General features: G+C 42.7%; 1 protein-coding gene across 1 annotated transcript in view; it reads right to left on the reverse strand.

Moving 5' to 3' along the window:
• Positions 1-22,064, reverse strand: part of cep72 (centrosomal protein 72) — a 162,517-nt gene that overhangs the window by 98,530 nt on the left and 41,923 nt on the right. The window contains exons 4-5 of the mRNA XM_055666200.1: positions 8,877-8,985; positions 2,033-2,194 (exon numbers count right to left, since the gene is read on the reverse strand). Coding sequence (XP_055522175.1) covers positions 2,033-2,194; positions 8,877-8,985 — 271 coding nt within the window. The remainder of the gene's footprint in view (positions 1-2,032; positions 2,195-8,876; positions 8,986-22,064) is intronic.

The raw sequence follows: 22,064 nt of genomic DNA on the forward strand, positions 1-22,064 counted from the left end.
TGATGCCAGACAGTCCAAGAGTTTACAAGAGTTTTATGCAATAGACATGATGGAATTAAGAGTGTTGATTGGCAATTAAGAGACACCCATACTGAAGTTGATTTTGAATCACACATAAGCTGTTTTTCTTATCCTTTGCCATCAGTCAGAAGTTTACAGCAATGGTACTTGCTACTTTTAGCAACAAACAACTCAATGGTTCAATGGTTCTTTGTCACGTATGCAAGGCCCAGTGAAATTCTTGCACCTGTCGCCATATTTTGGCTCCTTTTACAAAAGAAAAAAAATCGGTCCAAAGTCCAAGTCCAGTCCACATGTTGGATTTACTGCAATGCCTCTGATCTGAGCCCCAGACTGCTGCACGACCTCCTCATTCGCCCTCGCCAGCTCAACTCACCAACCTATGTCCTTCTCCTCACCCGACCGCCTCTGTGTCCCAGGAGGGTCACCTCGTGCAGCCGACCTTGTAGGTGCTGGAAGCAACACTCCATCCTTCACCTACAGGTCCGCTCCTTGTGCCTGTCGTCGCCAGCGACTACTTCCTCCCCGACACTTCCCCTCCGATCTTCGAGGCTGAGCTTCACGGCTTAAGAGCTTCCCCTGCCAGGTCCGTCCTTGTTCGGCTCCGCGGCACATCCCAGGAGCTTTCTGCCGCCACACCAGTTCATCCCAAGAGCCTCATGCCCCCCTCAAAATAACTTAATAGAATCATAGAATAATGGAGCAGACAACGGTACAGTTACATAGAAACATAGAAAATAGGTGCAGGAGGAGGCCATTCGGCCCTTCGAGCCAGCACCGCCATTCATTGTAATCATGGCTGATCGTCCCCTATCAATAACCCGTGCCTGCCTTCTCCCCATATCCCTTGACTCCACTAGCCCCGAGAGCTCTATCTAACTCTCTCTTAAATCCATCCAGTGATTTGGCCTCCACCGCCCTCTGCGGCAGGGAATTCCATAAATTCACAACTCTCTGGGAGAAAAAGTTTTTTCTCACCTCAGTCTTAAATGACCTCCCCTTTATTCTAAGACTGTGGCCCCTGGTTCTTGTACTGGCTCTGATATAACCAAATTAATCCAGTCTTGGTATATATTTTATCTTCATGTACTTATCCAATTTCCTTTTGAATATTACCACTGCACCTGCGAACACTTTCATTTCTATCAGTGCAATCCAGATCACTGCAACTCACCAAATGAAGAAGGTTATGTGTCATCTCTTAAATGCCAATTCCTGTATTAATCATGTCAGGATCACTTACATACTTTTAAAACAGTTTTCCCTACGTCCTGTCACCTAGAAAGATTAGGGTTTGTATATCTTTGGTTGCTGCACCCATTTCTATTGAATGGATCTGGCCATTTATGTCTTTTTTATTGGGGGGGAAATTGCACATCACTAAAATGTCCTTGACTTCTTGGTTATGGCAGAATCAATGCACGAGATGCAACTAAATTTACCAATTTGGAATCCCGTGCAAATTCAGTTATTTTGAAAATGTAATTAATAGTGCTCGTTATTCTATCGCTCTCGGTCAGGAGTAAAGTTCAATGAAAATCAAACCGCACAAGTGCCATAAATCAATTGGGCAATCTTGTAATATACTTTGTGAACCTGTGCTCGAGATCTTTGTAGGAAAAAGCTATAAAAATGATTTAATAATTAATGCAAGCCTTGAAGAAATTCCATTTTTAAGTATTAATGGCAGCAATTAGCAATATCTCTTGTTCTTACTATATTACCCAAATTGTGAAAGCATGCAATTAATTGTCAGAACAACTAAATTATCTCCAGCGTTCTTGAATACATTTTTTTTCCTTTAAAATGGGATTCAATTCAGATTTACGGCTGGATCCCAAAATATTTGGGGGAAAGTATCATCCATTTATGGGGGTGGATTTTCTAGCTATGCTGTATCCATGAAAACATTCTGTACAATGTTCCTCACTATTTCCCTCCAATTTTTCCCGTTGACTCCACTTCTCCTTAGAAGGCCGCAATTTTGCACAAGGCTTTCCCCCTCTCTTACCGATCTTGACCTCCTGCTGCTGGCCACTTTCTCTGTTGTCCTTCTGCCTTCACAGCTCTCATTCCCTCAGTGTGCCGCTTGCTATCTTCTCCCTGAACTCCGTCCTCTTCCACCACATCTGCACTTGCACCTGATGCGTTATAGGGGTCTTGACTTTTTCTGCTGCATGAATTTAACCCAAAAATGGCAAACATTCTCATTAAGTTATCTGCAATTAAAACTTCACTCTATGAATTGCCTACTCAATTGACTGGCAGAACATTATTTCAACTACTTGGCTCTGGCTTCCAAGACAACCAGCATGACAATTCTAAAAGTCACCTTTCTCCACTATCAGCGACCTGTACGAAACAAGCCCAAGCATTTTAATATCAGACAGACATTGCCAGGTCTTTTCCCAGGAAGCAAGCAATCCCACTTAGGCAAGACACAAGAGCAGTTGTGTGGGAAAATGAAAGATCCACATTTATGCAGCTAGAAATACACGAGTTAGGTCAAATAAAGGGAACTCTTCCAATATCAAAACTGATAGGTTGGTGTTAAAGCCGACAAAAACAGGACTGCACTATATTCCAAAGTTCTCACTATGTTTGCTTTCAATTTTGACCTGACAAGTGAGAATAAATGCTCAACTTGTGGCTTGTCCAGAAACTATATCAGGCACTTCAGAAGTATCAGTTAACCAAGATTGCCACTTGCACCATCAGCCAAAGTGGATCAGTTGCTGTAATCCAGGATAGTAAAAGGGAGACAACAAGTGGATCAGCATCGCTGGTATAAGAAAGAAGATTAATAATAAAGCCAGGGATCCCCGACTAATCATTAATGCTTTAACATTCCTTCGGTGAAATATGCAAACGTACAAATATCTTCTGAAGGATAGGCTCATTTCAACTCTGATGTCCTCTTATACAAATGGTTTCCATTAATTAAAAGTCCCAAGATCCCACGATGACATAGAGAAGCAGAATAATCAGCATATGTAGAAACAATCCATTAGTAGATCAGGTCAAAAAAATATTGTCTGCATCAAGGTAACTGCCTCGTCAGTTTTAATGCAGTAAAACATGATAAACTGTAATATAAGAGGTAATTCAAATCAACAGGATTTGTTGACGTTTGGAGGAAACTAAATATGAAAATACCAATCAAATTCTTGACAACCTTAAACCATTTTATCAACATGTTTAAAGTAATAATTATAGCTTGTTGCCCTCCTGTTAACTTACAGATGATACTTCAACTTTTTTTAACTTTTGTTTCAGTTCGTATATTAAAATCAATTATTAAAGCAGTCAAGGGATATACAGGTGCGCAACCTTTTATCCGAAAGCCTTGGGACCAGACACTTGTCGGATTTCGGACATTTTCGGATTTCCGAATGGAAGATTTTTAGCGTAGATTAGGTAGGTAGCGCGGGCGGCTTGAAAAGTCTGGAGCGGCTGCCTCCACCCCGGAGACCGGGGAATCATTGTAAATCATTGCATAAATGTTAGTCAGTTAGTTTGGAGGGCTTTTATGTGGTGGTGGGGGGTGGTAAAGGCGGATGGGGGTAAAGGGGGAAACTTTGATTCTTAGTCCCCTACCTGGTCGGCGACTCCCAACATCGCGGAGCTGGGGGCTCCGTCCGGCCGCGGGCGGCGCCAGTTGGAGCTCCGACCCCGGCAACTCTTCCCCTGGCTGCGCGGCACTCCAAATCCAGCGCCGCCCGCGGCCGGACGCCCGCAGTCCCAGCTCCACGAATGTTGGGAGTCGGCGGCCACAGCGCTCCGGAGCTTACCGCACGGCGACCCGGTAAGGCATTGCCCGCTCCCCGCTGGTATCCCAGCGCTGCAACGCCGCCGACTCCCAACATTCGCGGAGCTGGGGCTGCAGGCGTCCGGCCGCGGGCGGCGGTGGATTTGGAGCGCCTCGCAGCCAGGGGTAGAGTTGCCGGGGTCGGAGCTCCAACCGGCGCCGCCAGCGGCCGGACACCCGCAGCCCCAGCTGGGAGTTGGCGGCCACAGCGCTGCGGAGCTTACTGCACGGCGACCCGGTAAGGCATTGACCGCTCCCCGCCTCTCCGACCAGGTAGGGGACTAAGAATTAAAGTTTACCCCTTCACCCCCCCTTCACATAAAAGCCCTCCAAACTAACTGACTAACATTTAAGCAATGATTTACAGATGTTTAAGTGTCTCCCCGGTCTCCGGGGAGGAGGCAGCCGCTACAGTAGTACAGACCAGGGTTGACCGTGGGTCGTTTCGGGTCAAGTTTGGCGCCAAACGCGAGCTTTGGTGTGCAGACGACATCCTGGAAAAATGGCCGGTTTTCGGAGTTTTTCGGTTTCCGGAACACCGGATAAAAGGTTGTGCACCTGTATAAACTTTCACTGTTAGTATTCCTTTGTTATCACCCCGTTCCCAGACAACAAAGGACCTTTGTGGGCTCCACCTGAGTCATCGATGCAGGCGCTACTTTGTTCTGCATCTTCCCATACTTCTAGTTTCCTCCTCCCTGATTCTCAATCTGATGAATGGTCCAAATCCAAAATGTCATCTATTCCTTTTCTCCAGAGATGCTGGCTGACCCGCTGAGTTACTTCAGCATTTTGTGTCTATCTTCGGTGTAAACCAGCATCTGCAGTTCCTTCTTACACACACTTTCATTGTTTTTTTAATGTCCACTATCTGTTGGGTTGAGAACTTTTCTAAGTATCGTGGCAAGAAAGAGGAAATTGCGTAGAATTTCCCTGTCGATTGTTGCAAGTATTCCTACCATTCTTGTTTTTATCAGCATGGAACGTGAACAACATTCATGCACTCATTTAGCATGTATATAAAGGGTATCTTGATTGTCTCCTGCCTTTAATGAGGAACAAATCATTTCAAAAATCTCCCCCAGATAAATGATCTGAAGTTGGTGTACTGACGGCAGAATTCATAATGCAGCGCTCTTGTTGCAAACCAGGTCTCCCGCGGCCCCTCTATTTGCTTCAGTGACTTGAACAAATGAGTAACATGCTCTTTGTCCTTATGTGATCATTTCACTCAAATATTGTTGTACAGCTCATTGGTGAGGCAACATATGGAGTATAGTTGTACAGCAAAGATAGACACAAAATGCTGTAGTAATTCAGCGGGACAGGCAGCATCTCTGCAGAGAAGGAATGGGTGACTTTTCAGGTCGACAACCAAGGGTCTCGATCCAAAACATCACCCATTCTCTTCTCTCCAGAGATGCAGCCTGTCCCACTGTGTTACTCCAGCATTTTGTGTCTGTCTTCGGTTTAAACCAGCATCTGCAGCTCCTGCCAACACACAGTTGCATTTCGTTGTCTCTGTACTGTACACTGACAATGACAATTAAAATTGAATCTGAATCTGAGTTGCACAGCACACGGGTGAGGCCACATTAGAAGTATTGTGGTCAGTTTTAGTCACCCTGCGACAGGAAGGTGCAGAGAAGTTTTGCGGGGATGTCGCCAGGACTCGAGAACCTGAGCTAGAGGGACCGACTGGGCAGGCTTGGACTTTATTCCTTGAAGCACAAGAGGCTGAGAGGTGGGCAAAGTCATGAGGGGTAATAAGTAGGATGAGTGCATATATTTGATTACCCAGAGTAGAGAAGTCACAAACCAGCATGCAGGTTTAAGGTGCGAGGGGAAAGATTTAATAGGAACCTGAGAATGGTGGGTAAATGAAACATGCTGCCAGAAGAGGTTGTTGAGGTAGGAACTATAACAACATTTAAAAGATATTTGGACAGGTTCACGGAAAGGAAATGTTTAGAGATATGCGGGTCAAACACAGGTAGGTGGACTCATGCAGATGCGGCATCTTGGTCGACATGGACAGGTTGGGCCAAAGGGCCTGTTTCCATGCTGTTTAACTCAATAACTCTAAATTACAGGTGTGACAGAGTTTCACCCGCATCTCCTCCAACCTCATCTATTGCATCCGCTGCTCTAGATGTAAGCTGACCTACATCGGTGAGACCAAGCGGAGGCTTGCCGATCGTTTCGCCGAACACCTCCGCTTGGTCCTCAATAACCAACCTGACCTCCCGGTGGCTCAGCACTTCAACTCCCCCTCCCATTCCCCAACCGACCTCCATGTCCTGGGTCTCCTCCATGGCCAGAGCGAGCAACACCGGAAATTGGAGGAACAGCACCTCATATTCCGCTTGGGGAGTCTGCATCCTGGGGGCATGAACATTGAATTCTCCCAATTTTGTTAGCCCTTTCTGTCTCCACTTCCTCCTCAGCCCTCGCGCCGTCTCCTCCCATCCCACAGCCTTCCGGCTCCTCCTCCTCCTCCTCCTTTTTCCTTTCTACTCCCCTCCCCCCGCCCCCCCCACCCCCCGCCCCCCATCAGTCTGAAGAAGGGTTTCGGCCCAAAACCATATAACAATTACAGCACGGAAACAGGCCATCTCGGCCCTACAAGTCCGTGCCGAACAACTTTTTTTCCCCTTAGTCCCGCCTGCCTGCACTCATACCATAACCCTCCATTCCCTTCTCATCCATATGCCTATCCAATTTATTTTTAAATGATACCAATGAACCTGCCTCCACCAACGTTGCCTATTTCCTTCGCTCCATAGATGCTGCTGCACCCGCTGAGTTTCTCCAGCTTTTTTGTGTAACTGTAAATTACAGTCTCTTTGCCAGACCAGACCCTTGATTTTTCAAGTGAGATTCACTATGTAGCGCTCTGAAGCCTGTAAAGTGACATTGTTGGTAACTACAGAAATGGCAAAGCAGTACTACTTACAGGCTATCTTATTTCTTCATCAAAATATTTATTTCCGTTCAAGTTATTGGGCACAAGTTCCATTTCCACCAAACTCCCATTTCTTTTGACTCTTCTGGCATCTTTCACCTCTGTTGAGCAGCATGAGGCCTTTTCGGCCCATCAAGTCTAATCCACCATTCAATCATGGCTGCTCTATCTCTCTCTCCTAACCCCATTCTCCTGCCACCTTCCCCATAACCCCTGACACCGTACTAATTAAGAATCTATCTATCTCTGCCTTAAAAATATCCATTGACTTGGCCTCCACTGCCTTCTGTGGCTCAGATTCACCACTCCCTAACTAAAGAAATTCCTCCTCATCTCTTTCCGAAAGGAATATCCTTTAATTCTGAGGCTATGACCTCTGGTCCTAGACTCTCCCACTAGTGGAAACATCCTCTCCACACCCACTCTATCCAAACCTTTTCACTATTCGGTGAGTTTCAATGGGGTCCTCTCTCATCCTCCTAAACTCCAGCGAGTACAGCCAGGCCTAGTGTCGTCTAACGCTCATCATATGTTAACCCACTCATTCATGGGATCATTCTTGTAAACCTCTCCTGGAGCCTCTATGGAGCAAACACGTCCTTCCTCAGATAAGGGGCCCAAAATTGCTCACGATAATCCAAATGCAGCCTTACCAGTTACTCATAGAGCCTCAGCATTACATCCCTGTGCATTGTGATTGCCTTTCTTACTACCGATTCACCTTGCAAATTAACTTTTTAGGAATCCTGCACAAGCACTCCCAGGTCCCTTTGCACCTCCGATTTATGGATTCTCTCCCCATTTAGAAAATAGTCTAGTTTTTATTCCTGCTACCAAAATGCATGACGCCACACTTTGCTACACTGTATTCCATCTGCCACTTCTCTTCCCGCTCTCCCAACCTGTCCAAGACCTTCTAGAGCCCCTACTTTCCTTATACTACCTGCCTTTCCACCTATTTCCATGTTATATAAAACAATCTGAAATTATAACTAACGGTTCATCATTACAGCCAGTATGAAGGTTTATTGGTGAGAATTTTCCATGCAAGCCAATAGGTTTTCAATTTTTAACAAGGCAAAAACGAAAAAAATTAAGCCCCACGTATCAAATTTACCCTTTCTCCCTTCAGGTTCTCCCAATGGATTATCAAAGACAATGGCAAGCCTTAGGGTTTGATCTCTAGTGTAAACTCACATTCTTTTAACACCTTGCAAACACTGTAAACAATAAAGTGGATCAACTATGTGTCTAACATACCAATGGCAGAAGTATAGAGGTTGCAGTTATACAATATGTCGGTGAGGCCATGTTTAGAGTATTATGTTCATTTTAGGGCACCATGTTATAGGAGAAATGAGGGCCTGAGCTATAGGGAGAGGTTGAACAGGCTAGGACTCTGGAGCGCAGGAGGATGAGGGGTGTTCTCATAGAGGTGCACAAAATCATGAGAGGAATAGATCAGATAGATGTACAGAGTGTCTTGTCCAGAGTGTGGGAATCAGGAACCAGAGGAGATAGGTTTAAACATAGAAATATAGAAAATAGGTGCAGGAGTAGGCCATTCGGCCCTTCGAGCCTGCACCGCCATTCAATATGATCATGGCTGATCATCCAACTCAGCATCCTGTACCTGCCTTCTCTCCATACCCCCTGATCTCCTTAGCCAGAAGGGCCACATCTAACTCCCTCTTAAATATAGCCAATGAACTGGCCTCAATTACTTTCTGTGGCAGAGAATTCCACAGATTAACCACTCTCTTAAGGTGATGGGAGAGAGATTTAGAAGGTACCCGAGGGCTAATTTATGTTTTACACAAAGTGTGGTGGGTGGCACAAGCTGCCGGAGGAGGTAGTTGAGGCAGGTGCTATTGCAACGTTTCAGAAACAGTTAGATAGGTACATGATGGATAGGATAGGTTTAGAGGGATATGGGCTAAATGCAGGGAAGTGGGACGAGTGCAAATGGGACATGTGGGTCAGTGTGGACAAGCTGGGCCGAAGGGCCAGTTTCCATGCTGTATGACTCCAAGGCAAGTGACAGATTCTTCCAATCTTATTTTAACATTAATTTGCTCTCACCTTACATTTTCTGCTTCTTGAGCAGTATATTCATGGAACTCATGTGCCTGATCGGTTCGGAAGTTCATCAGTGCTGCTTTGCGCTCACTGTCTCTGACTGGTCGATCGTCTGCAAGACATCACATCATTGTTTAAAGTAATAGTCAACCATAAATGCGCTTCAAGGAAACCAGCTATAATTATCAAAACTTTAATTAGATTAGAATTGATCGTTTAGTTGCGTTTAGTTTATTATCGCGTGTACCGAGGTACCGTGAAAAGCTTTTTGTTACGTGCTATCAGACAATAAAAAGACAATACATGATTACAATCGAGCCATTTACAGTGTACAGATACATGATAAAGGGAAAAATGTGAATAACGTTTAGTGCAAGATAAAGTCCAGTAAAGTCTGATCTCTAATGCAGTTAGTAGCTCAGGACTGCTCTCCATTTGTTGGTAGAGTGGTTCAATTGCCTGATAACAGCTGGCAAGAAATTATTATTAGGACCATGAAAAACTATCAGGACTATTGATTGGTGATGAAGCAAAAACAAGCCAACCATTTGCTTTTAAGAAGGAACTGCAGATGCTGGAAAATCGAAGGTACACAAAAATGCTGGAGAAACTCAGTGGGTGCAGCAGCATCTATGGAGCGAAGAAAATAGGCAACGTTTCGGGCCGAAACCCTTCTTCAGACTTTGTCAAATATCATTGACAAGACAGATAGTTATGCTGGTTGTCAAGACTGCCAGCAAGGTTCTAATATTACATGGGAACTGAAATGTTGTACATATGGTAACTGATCATCTCAGAATATACATGTTCAAGGATTGGGATTCACATATCATATTTTCTAAATTCTATGTGTTCTCATCTGCTTTGTTTACAATTTTTTGGGGGGTATTTTCACGTACTGCATTTTTGTCATAGTTTTCATCATTCTTTCGTGAGTTGCGTCAACAATATAGTCTCCTTGAGTTCATTCTTATTTTATTTGATGGTCTTTTGAGATAACATATTTGTCCCAACCTGCACTGAGGGCTATACAACAAAAGTAGAATGTTATCAGACGCAGATAAATCACCATGTGGGAGGTAATGACATAGCCTTTGAGTTGCTGGAACATTACGTTTTAAGCAGATCCTATTGATGCAGATTCTTCTTGCAACTATCAAGGACAATTTTTGACAATGTGAAGGAATTTGCCATCTCAAGTGAAGAAAAGTGCACAATACAGATAGAAGTCTCAGCTATCAACCAGTTCTTTTTGTCTGATGTTACATTGGTCAGCAATTGTTCTCGTAGTCATGACACTATACCTATCTGATACCAAAGGGAACTTTATCCCTTCAATGCCAGTAAAACTGAAGATTCACAGAGCACTGATGCTCTCTGACAGGTGTATGGTCCTGATGCACTGATAAGCACAGATGAGCAATGCTGGCTGCCATTAAACCTCCTTTAAACATAGAAACATAGAAATTAGGTGCAGGAGTAGGCCATTCGGCCCTTCGAGCCTGCACCGCCATTCAATATGATCATGGCTGATCATCCAACTCAGTATCCCGTACCTGCCTTCTCTCCATACCCCCTGATCCCCTTAGCCACAAGGGCCACATCTAACTCCCTCTTAAATATAGCCAATGAACTGGCCTCAACTACCCTCTGTGGCAGAGAGTTCCAGAGATTCACCACTCTCTGCGTGAAAAAAGTTCTTCTCATCTCGGTTTTAAAGGATTTCCCCTTTATCCTTAAGCTGTGACCCCTTGTCCTGGACTTCCCCAACATCGGGAACAATCTTCCTGCATCTAGCCAGTCCAAACCCTTAAGAATTTTGTAAGTTTCTATAAGATCCCCTCTCAATCTTCTAAATTCTAGAGAGTATAAACCAAGTCTATCCAGTCTTTCTTCATAGACAGTCCTGACATCCCAGGAATCAGTCTGGTGAACCGTCTCTGCACTCCCTCTATGGCAATAATGCCCTTCCTCAGATTTGGAGACCAAAACTGTACGCAATACTCCAGGTGTGGTCTCACCAAGACCCTGTACAACTGACTCCATTAAGGTGGAGTCATGTCGCTAACTCCTCACCCTCATGCTACAATAAACACCAAAAACATCGATGAATGAAGCACATGCAAGAGTTTTTTCATGCCCAAACTGGCTTATCTGAATAAGGTACAAGAAGCCAAAATGCACAGCTGGCATAGAGATGATGTAGGATCAGATGGAGTATCACATGCTTACTATGCATCACATGCACATTGCCAGCCTGATCTTAGTAAATTAAGGTGCTTTACTAAGTAATGTTCAAAAGAGAATGAAGATGACAGAGAGGACACGGAAAAGCTGAAGAGAATGACAGTTTGTACAATCTGTACCTTTTCTGCGTATTACCCTGCAAAACAGAATAAACATATTACTGCATTCGGAATGATAACTCTTATATCAGTTAATGTACAATATTATCCACGGTTACCACTTGCTTGTTTCTGCAGTTTGATGGATCTTAATTGAATTTTTAAAACTCAAGAGTCCTTTAAGTAACAACTGAATGAATTAATCGTGTGGCATACTTGACAACTCGAAGCTGCGAAATACATAGTTTAGCATTTTACAAGCTCCCACTCAGAAAGAGCACCTTATATAAGAGGGGAAAAATAACCAAGATGTTATATTAAACAGTAAGTAACAAAGATGTTACATTAAAAAGTGTCACTAATGGTTTAAAAGTGAGAGATAACAAGCAGATGGTTTAAGATGTCTGCTGGCTGTGATTATGTTTACTTGCTTCTGAGGCCGAGAGGGAAAGTAAAATGAAAATTGTCCAACAATATACCTCATGCAATGTCATGCTTTTGAATTTTAAACCCGCTAATCAGATGTAAATGCAATGTTTCACATCCATCATTTTTTTCTTATTAGTCATAGTAAATGTGACATATAAAATTAGGTGGAAAATTTGCTCTGCCTTTGTTATTACACTTAAGTATCTCTCACTCACCTGGAAGAAAAACTAGAAAAGCTGTTACTGTGTTATGACCCACAACACATGTTTGTCAAAGAAGAGATGAAAGAGACAGAGACATTCTTGTATTCACCTTTGAATCAGATTAATGCAATTGTGGTAGTTGGTGTACAAAACTGATGTTTCAATGTTCACCGCACGTTCATGTCACAGTAACAGCTCTGATGTCATAAAGACATCTTGATATCAAATCACTTCAATGTGTAAAATGATGTGTATCCTAGACTACTAGCCAAATGAATCTTTGCATCTGGCAGGATAAATAAAGTAAGTAATGTGTGAATATTACCAGTTTTCCAATCAAAAACTGCACAAATGATTTAGCGTGAGATAGCTGATCTGCAGTATATACTGTAATCATTGTTTAGCACAGTTTCTAAACCCTTTACATCTTTGATGTAAATATTTGGTTTACAAAAAAAACCTCAGTGGGACAATCTGCATCTCTAGAAAACATGGATCAGTGTCATTTCAGGTCGGGACCCTGCTTGTGTCTGTAGATGTTTGGTTTGCCATGTCCATCATCTGCATAGAACACTGGCTTTGTATTCAATAAAGCTCTGCTTTAGCAATGGATTTTAAATCAGTCAGTCTTCTCTAGAAGGCCTTACCTTCGATTCTCTAGAAGGCCATTCAGCTGACGTGCAGTTATCACTGATAGTCTTTCAACTCCAAATAAACAAACACCTGGGTGTTGGAGACACAAGAGATTGCAAATGCTGGAATCTGGAGCCAAGAAACAACATTTTGAAGAATCTCAGCGAGTCAGATAGCAACTTGGGAGGGAAATGTATTTTGGGCAATGGGTTTTGGATCTTGGGTTTGATTCCCAGTCTACATTTTCAAGGCAACCTCTCTCAATGTCATCAAGATGAAGGAACTAGTATTTGCCCTCAGGAAACAGGGTAGTGTGCATGCTTCAGTTAGCATCCAAGGTGCTGAAGTTGAGAGCTTCAAGTTCCTGGGTGTGAATATCGCCAATAATTTATCCTGGTCCTACCTGTGATGTAGCAGCTAAGAATGCACACCCATGACTCAATTTCCTCAGTAGGCTAAGGAAGTTTAACATAGGTTCAACAACACTTACCAATGTCTATGGACGCATCGTGGAAAGCATCCTATTGGGACAACAGCTCTGCCCAAGACCACAAAAATGTGTGGATGCAGTCCAGTCCATCACACAAACCTGCCACCACCCCATCAAGCACATAATCAAACACCACTTACCTCTGGTCATTTCCCCTTCTCTTCAGACATTATTTTAGACTTTATAGATACAGTGTGGAAACAGACCCTTCAGCCCACCAATTCTGCACTGACCCAGCAATCACCCCGTACACTAGAAACATAGAAAATAGGTGCAGGAGTAGGCCATTCGGCCCTTCGAGCCTGTACCGCCATTCAATATGATCATGGCTGATCATCCAACTCAGTATCCTGTACCTGCCTTCTCTCCATACCCCCTGATCCCTTTAGCCACAAGGGCCACATCTAACTCCCTCTTAAATATAGCCAATGAACTGGCCTCAACTACCTTCTGGGGCAGAGAATTCCACAGATTCACCACTCTCTGTGTGATAAATGTTTTTCTCATCTCGGTCCTAAAAGATCTCCCCCTTATCCTTAAACTGTGACCCCTAGTTCTGGACTTCCCCAACATCGGGAACAATCTTCCTGCATCTAGCCTGTCCAACCCCTTACAAATGTTAGTACTATCTTACACTAGGAAAAATGTACAATTTTACAGAAGCCAATTAACCTACAATCCAGCACTTCTTTGAAGTGTTGAAGGAAACCTGGGCACCCGAAGAAAATCTATGCCATCACATGGAGAATGGACAAACTCCATACGGACAGCACCAGTAGTCAGGATCACACCAGGGTCTCTGGCACTGTGAGGCAGCAACTCTACCATTGCACCACTGTGTCGGCCGCTTCTCCTATCAGCAATAGATGCAAAAGCTTGAAAGTTCATAAACCATGTTCAAGTTCAAGTTCGCTTTTGTCACTTAACCAATAGGCAAAAGACAATGGGTGCAGGAGAAGGCCATTTGGCCCTTCGAGCCAGCACTACCATTCAATGTGATAATGGCTGATCATCCCCAATCAGCTGCTGCTGCACCCGCTGAGTTTCTCCAGCAATTTTGTGTATCCCCAATCAGTACCCCGTTCCTGCCTTCTCCCCATATCCCCTGACTCCACTATCTTTAAGAGCCCTATCTAGCTCTCTCTTGATTAGCTCTCCCTTGACTAGCTCTCTCAATGAAGGACAGTGAAATTTGAGTTACCATACAGCCATACTAAGTGAAAAGAACACAATACACTAATAAAATAAAATGTAACATAAACATCCACCACACTGGAATCCACATTCCTCAGTCATCTTCCTCCTTTGTTCACCTGTGGTCAGGGCCTTTGAACCCTCTGCAATTCGCCGCTACAGACGGTCCAATGTTCAGGCCTTCTTGTCGGGATGATCGAAACTCCGACGTCAGCACGGATCGGAACACTCGAGAACCCAACAATCGGTCTGAGGAAGTGTCCCAACCTATTTTCTCCACGGATGCTCCCTGACCCACTGAGTTGCTTCAGAATTTTGTGTCCAAGTGTACAGTGACCTCCATAATGTGTTGGACAAAGATCCATCATGTATTTATTTGCCTCTGTGCTGCACAATTTGAGATTTGTAATAGAAAATAATCGCATGTGGTTAAAGTGTGCATTGTCAGATTTTAATAAAGGCCATTTTTATACATTTAGGTTACACCATCTAGAAATTACAGCAGTGTTTATACATAGTTCCCCCATTTCAGGGCACCATAATGTTTGGGACACAGCCATGTCATGTAAATGAAAGTAGTCATGTTTAGTATTTTGTTGCATATCCTTTGCGTGCAATGACTGCTTGAAGTCTGTGATTCATGGATATCACCAGTTGCTGGGTGTCTTCTCTGGTGATGCTCTGCCAGGCCTGTATTGCAGCCATCTTTAGCTTATGCTTGTTTTGGGGGCAAGTCGCCTTCAGTTTTCTCTTCAGCATATAAAACGCATGCTCAATTGGGTTCAAATCGGGTGATTGACTTAGCCGCTCAAGAATTGACCATTTTTTAGCTTTGAAAAAAACTTTAGTAGTATGTTTGGGATCATTGCCTTGCTGTAGAAAGAACTGCTGGCCAATGAGTTTTGAGGCATTTGTTTGAACTTGAGCAGACAGGATGTGTCTATACACCAGAATTCGTTATGCTACTACCATCAGCAGTTGTATCATCAATGAAGATAAGTGAGCCAATACCTTCAACAGCCATACATGCCCAGGCCATAACACCCCCACCACCGTGTTTCACATGCAGTGGTATGCTTTGGATCTTAGGCAGTTCCTTCTTTCTTCCATACTTTGCTTTTGCCATCATTCTGATATGCTAATCTTCATCTCATCTGTCCACAAGACCTTTTTCCAGAACTGTGGTTGCTCTTTTGAGTACTTCTTGGCAAACTGCAACCTGGCCATCCTATTTTTGCGGCTAACTAGTGGTTTGCATCTTGCAATGTAGCCTCTGTATTTCTGTTCATTAAGTCTTCTGCGGACAGTGGTCATTCCAAATCCACACCCGACTCCTGAAGAGTGTTTCTGACCTGTCAGACAGGTGTTTGGGGATTTTGCTTTATTGTAGAGAGAATTCTTCTGTCATCAGCTGTGGATGTCTTCCTTGGCCTGCCAGTCCCATTGCGATTAGTAAGCTCACCAGTGCTCTCTTTCTTCTTAATGATGTACAAAACAGTTGATTTTGGTAAGCCTAAGGTTTGGCTGATGTCTCTCACAGTTTTATTCTTGTTTCTCAGTCTCATAATGGCTTCTTTGACTTTCATTGGCACAACTTTGGTCCTCATATTGATAAACAGCAATAAAAGTTTCCAAAGGTGATGGAAAGACTGGAGGAAAGACTAGGTGCTGCGAGCTCTCTTGTACCTGCATTAACGAAGCATTTAAACACACCTGAGCAATTACAAACACCTGTGAAGCCATGTGTCCCAAACATTATTGTGCCCTGAAATGAGGGGATTACGTATAAACACAGCTCTAATTTTTACATGGCAAAAACAAAATCTATAAAAAATACCCTTTCATAAAATCTGACAAAGTGTACTTTAACCACATGTGATTTTTTTTCTATTACGAATCTCAAATTGTGGAGTACAGAGGCAAATAAATAAATGATGGGTCTTTGTCCCAAACATTATGGAGGGCACTGTAATTCCTGAGTCTCACGTGTCTTGTGTTCAATGCAGTTTCTTGAACATAAGTACAAACCATTTTCTTTGATACTTCAGACGACTGAGTTAATTCTATTAAATCTTGGTGCTGGTGTTAACATTAAAAATGTAGGAGGTAATGTAAACCATGAATTTATAAAAAGGGATAAGTTCAAAATGCTTTTCATTGAAATGGTACATCAAAATATTTTTATTTTTATTTACTTTTTTTTATTCCTTGATGTTCTTGGATGATTAATTGCAATTATTCAACAATATTGCTATGAAGAATGCATACAACCAATACACTCTTGAATGTCAACATGATTGCTCCAATCACTGTGTTAACTGTGTTAACTCTCTGCAGCGAGACCTGGGTGTCATGGTACACCAGTCATTGAAGGTAGGCATGCAGGTGCAGCAGGCAGTAAAGAAAGCGAATGGTATGTTAGCTTTCATTGCAAAAGGATTTGAGTATAGGAGCAGGGAGGTTCTACTGCAGTTGTACAGGGTCTTGGTGAGACCACACCTGGAGTATTGCGTACAGTTTTGGTCTCCAAATCTGAGGAAGGACATTATTGCCATAGAGGGAGTGCAGAGACGGTTCACCAGACTGATTCCTGGGATGTCAGGACTGTCTTATGAAGAAAGACTGGATAGACTTGGTTTATACTCTCTAGAATTTAGGAGATTGAGAGGGGATCTTATAGAAACTTCCAAAATTCTTAAGGGGTTGGACAGGCTAGATGCAGGAAGATTGTTCCCGATGTTAGGGAAGTCCAGGACAAGGGGTCACAGTTTAAGGATAATGGGGAAATCCTTTAAAACCGAGATGAGAAGAACTTTTTTCACACAGAGAGTGGTGAATCTCTGGAACTCTCTGCCACAGAGTGTAGTTGAAGCCAGTTCATTGGCTATATTTAAGAGGGAGTTAGATGTGGCCCTTGTGGCTAAGGGGATCAGGGGGTATGGAGAGAAGGCAGGTACGGGATACTGAGTTGGATGATCAGCCATGATCATATTGAATGGCGGTGCAGGCTCGAAGGGCCGAATGGCCTACTCCTGCACCTAATTTCTATGTTTCTATGTTTCTATGAAGAATAGATCCTTCAAGTAATTTTCCAGTTTTTCTCTTGAACATCTGCTGCCATTATAGCAACATCCTTCCACAGATTCAAGTGCACTCTAAGTTTCCCAGGGACAACAATATTCAACTTCAATGCAGATAAACATATTTCTGTGAAGGTTACAGAATACTAGACAGTTTTTAAGATCCTCTTTCGGCATTGCTACTCTGCTCCAAGTTTCACGATGCAGGAGGATGAGAACGTACCCTCAAAACAAAAGCAGAAAAATGTGCAGATCCATTACTGTATTTATAAAAAGGATAACTTTTCCTTTTGAGAAATCTTAATGGGCAATACTGTTTAATATTCATGCATTAAAAATAATTAATCTTAGATGTTGATATCACTGGTAAGTTGCTATTTATTCCAAATTCTCAATTGCCATGACAAAGTGGCTCATCATGCTGGTTTGAGAATGGAGTTTCATGTGGGCTATAAGTAGCAAGGACAGATTTCTCTCTCCGAAGGCGACCTTTCTCATTGCTTTCTGTAAACTTGTTATTAATCCAAATCTGAAACTTTTAAACAATTGCACTTGCCAACAGCAACTACTTGCTTACAAAACATTCTCTTAATCTGCATTTGGCCTCCGTAAAATTTCACAGCAGCAGATGCTCATTCATTTTAATTGCCTCATACCACATAGGAATGATAGCAGTAAAACTCAGGTTTCACTGATAAGAAGAAGCTAATGCTTTCTATTTCTCACATTACTGCACAACTATAATTTAATTCATATTGATGTAGTGGTGTTAAGAGGATGTTAACCAATTCTTTTTGCACTTATGTATGATAAAGGGATTTAAAAAAATCAATTATAAATTTGTTAATGTATTTCCTGTGAATATAAAAATTATATATTACTTTATCTTGTTTCATAACTAACAAGTCAATTATATGGCTGCATAAACATTATCTAGAGCCAATTTTTCCAAGAAGTGATAAATAGCCTATTACTTAAAGAGGAATATAATAAACTGCTTTATATTGTGTATTTAACATAAAGAAGTGACAAGGGAATTTGCGGATGTCATAAGCGCAATTTAGCAGGAAAAGAATACAATTAGTGTACATTAACATTACTGAAGAAGTGGATTTAATGAAGATTCTGTAGGAAGAAAGGGAATAGGAGGCCAACGGAAGGAACTAGTAAACATAAAGCCCCCACAGCTGAAGGTACAGCCAAGCACATGAAGATCGAAGGATCTACAAGAGGAGAAGCAACACAGAGTAGAGGTGACAAAGATTACAGGTTACAGAGTAGGTTACAAAGAAGGGAGAAGCCATGGAGGAATTTAGTAATAAGGAAATGTTAAATTACAGATCGTGAGGAAATGCAAACCAATCAAGGCCAGAAAATGGTGAGTTTGACTTGATGCGGGGTTGGCAGCAACATTTGGATCAGTTGATGTTTATTGACTGTGAAGGTTTGGAGGTCAGCCAGCAGAAATAGGAATAGTCATGACGGAAGCTAACAAAGGCATGGATGGGGGTTTAAAAAAAGACCAATGGAGGTGGGGGAGTGGAGAAGTGACACTGCAAAAGTCAAAGTATGCAATGGAAAGGGTCTGAATTTGATTATTCCTATCAACGTCACACCAAGATTCAAGAGAATAAATGTAAGATCATGAATAATCCCATTGAGAATTTCAGAAGAAACTTCTTTGCCCACAATGTGGTAATTCTATCACATAAAAAATAGTTATGGTGATTTATATGGACGTATTGAAAATGAGGGCAGAGGGTTGGAAAGTTATACCGATGGGGAGAATTAAAAACGTATTTGAGTATAGGAGCAGGGAGGTTCTACTGCAGTTGTACAGGGTCTTGGTGAGACCACACCTGGAGTATTGCGTACAATTTTGGTCTCCTAATCTGAGGAAAGACATTCTTGCCATAGAGGGAGTACAGAGAAGGTTTACCAGACTGATTCCTGGGATGTCAGGACTTTCATATGAAGAAAGACTGGATAGACTCGGCTTGTACTTGCTAGAATTTAGAAGATTGAGGGGGGATCTTATAGAAACTTACAAGATTCTTAAGGGGTTGGACAGGCTAGATGCAGGACGATTGTTCCCGATGTTGGGGAAGTCCAGAACAAAGGGTCACAGTTTAAGGATAAGGGGGGAAATCTTTTAGGACCGAGATGAGGAAAACATTTTTCACACAGAGAGTGGCGAATCTCTGGAATTCTCTGTCGCAGAAGGTAGTTGAGGCCAGTTCATTGGCTATATTTAAGAGGGAGTTAGATGTGGCCCTTGTGGCTAAGGGATCAGGGGGTATGGAGAGAAGGCAGGAACAGGATACTGAGTTGGATGATCAGCCATGATCATATTGAATGGCGGTGCAGGCTCGAAGGGCCGAATGGCCTACTCCTGCACCTATTTTCTATGTTTCTATGTCTATGTTTCTATTTAAGGAGTACAATCTCCACCATGGACTTGTTATGATAAATATCCTTTTTCATTGCTCGAAAGCCTATATAATAAATTCCAGAGATGAATAAAGGCCCTTGTGTTTTAAAGGCCTGAAGCCTAAAATTCAGATTCAGGACCACTGCAAATTTGAGATCTACTATTAAAACTACATATTGCACTCAAAAATCAATATATTTACTTACCCGATGAGAAGTAATGTTCGTGATTAAACAGTTGAAAATGTATTACCGAGACTTTGCATTCCCACAAATCAAACAAATATAAAGTATATTATATCCTAATATTATGGACAGTTCTCAGACGACAATGTATTAATAACATGGAATAATTACTCAAATCTTTTTGGAATATTAGTTGAAACAGTGCTCAGAACTGCTGGCATTCGGTATTTCAACCTCACGATGGCCACAGACTTGCATACTGAATCCAGGACTTAAACTACATGGCACAGAGTTTGACACAACACTCTGCAGCTGGTCAGCTTGTACAGTCCCAGACTTTGCCTCCACAGCCTTCTGAAGCAAAGAATTCCACAGATTCACCACCCTCTAATTAAAGAAAATTCTCCTCATCTTCTCCTCTTCAACTAGGATCGCAACCGGCTTCGACTAATAAAAATCACTGATTTTTAAAACGGCAACCTATTTTTAGTCACGGCCCGTTTTGAATTTTTTGAAATAATCGTCGGAGCATAGAAGAAATAGAAACCACTTTCGACCATTAGGGAGACTCACAAAAACCTCCGGGAACCGCACGGAAACCTTGGGTGGGGCGCAAAGTCTCCAGAGGTTTCTGTTCAGGTTTCCTAAGTGCACTTCACCATTTCACTTGGAAGTCCACAACAGCAGATTAGATGCTCAAGGGGATGGCACCTTATTTCTTACAAATTATGTTGCTTTAGTTTAAACATATTAAATATTTTTTCATTGTTCTTAGTTTTATGGAATTAATTTGGATAATTGTTAATAATTTATTTCAAGTTTAGTTTTCTCTGAAAATCAGAATTTTTTTGAAATGATTTTTCAATATAAGAATGATCCCAGGTATAATGAGTAGGTTAACCTATGATGATCGTTTGATGAAACTGGGCCTGATGTGGAGAGGAAGTTTTCCCCCAGTGGGAGTCTAGGACTAGAGGTCACTAGAGGTATTAGTCTCAGAATTAAAGGACGTTCTTTTAGGAAGGAGATGAGGAGAAATTTCTTTAGTCAGAGGGTAGTGAATCTGTGGAATTCTTTGCTACAGAAGGCTGTGGAGGCAAAGTCAGTGGATATATTTAAGGCTGAGATAGATAGATTCTTGATTAGTACGGGTGTCAGAGGTTATGGGGCGAAGGCTGGAGAATAGGGTTGGTAGGGAGAGATGGATCAGTCACGATTGAAAGGCAGAGTAGACTTGATGGGCCGAATGGCCTAATTCTACTTTATCAAATGATATAACCATATAACAATTACAGCACGGAAACAGGCCACCTCGGCCCTACAAGTCCGTGCCGAACAATTATTTTCCCCTAGTCCCATCTACCTGCACTCAGACCATAACCCTCCATTCGTTTCCCATCCATATACCTATCCAATTTATTTTTAAATGATAAAATCGAACCTGCCTCCACCACCTCCACTGGAAGCTCATTCCACACAGCTACCACTCTCTGAGTAAAGAAGTTCCCCCTCATGTTACCCCTAAACTTCTGTCCCTTAATTCTGAAGTCATGTCCTCTTGTTTGAATCTTCCCTACTCTCAATGGGAAAAGCTTGTCCACGTCAACTCTGTCTATCCCTCTCATCATTTTAAAGACCTCTATCAAGTCCCCCCTTAACCTTCTGCGCTCCAGAGAATAAAGACCTAACTTATTCAACCTTTCTCTGTAACTTAGTTGTTGAAACCCAGGCAACATTCTAGTAAATCTCCTCTGTACGCTCTCTATTTTGTTGACATCCTTCCTATAATTGGGCGACCAAAATTGTACACCATACTCCAGATTTGGTCTCACCAATGCCTTGTACAATTTTAGCATTACATCCCAATTACATTAGGCTGTAAGGCTGCTGGCCCTGACGGCATCCCCGGGCGCGTGCTCAGAGCCTGTGCTGCGCAGCTGACAGACGTCTGGACTGACATCTTCAACCTGTCACTTGCCCAAGCAGTTGTCCCCACTTGCCTTAAAGCCACCTCCATCGTGCCAGTGCCAAAACACTCCACTGCGGCAAGCCTCAACGACTTCCGCCCAGTTGCACTTACCCCCATCATCACCAAGGCTTCGAGAGGCTGGTCCTGGCACACCTCAAAAGCTGCCTACCCCCCACACTGGATCCCTATCAGTTTGCCTACCGCAAGAACAGGGTACGGAGGATGCCATCTC

Source organism: Leucoraja erinacea, chromosome 2 (genome assembly GCF_028641065.1).
Source record: "Leucoraja erinacea ecotype New England chromosome 2, Leri_hhj_1, whole genome shotgun sequence".
Lineage (NCBI taxonomy): Eukaryota > Metazoa > Chordata > Chondrichthyes > Rajiformes > Rajidae > Leucoraja > Leucoraja erinaceus.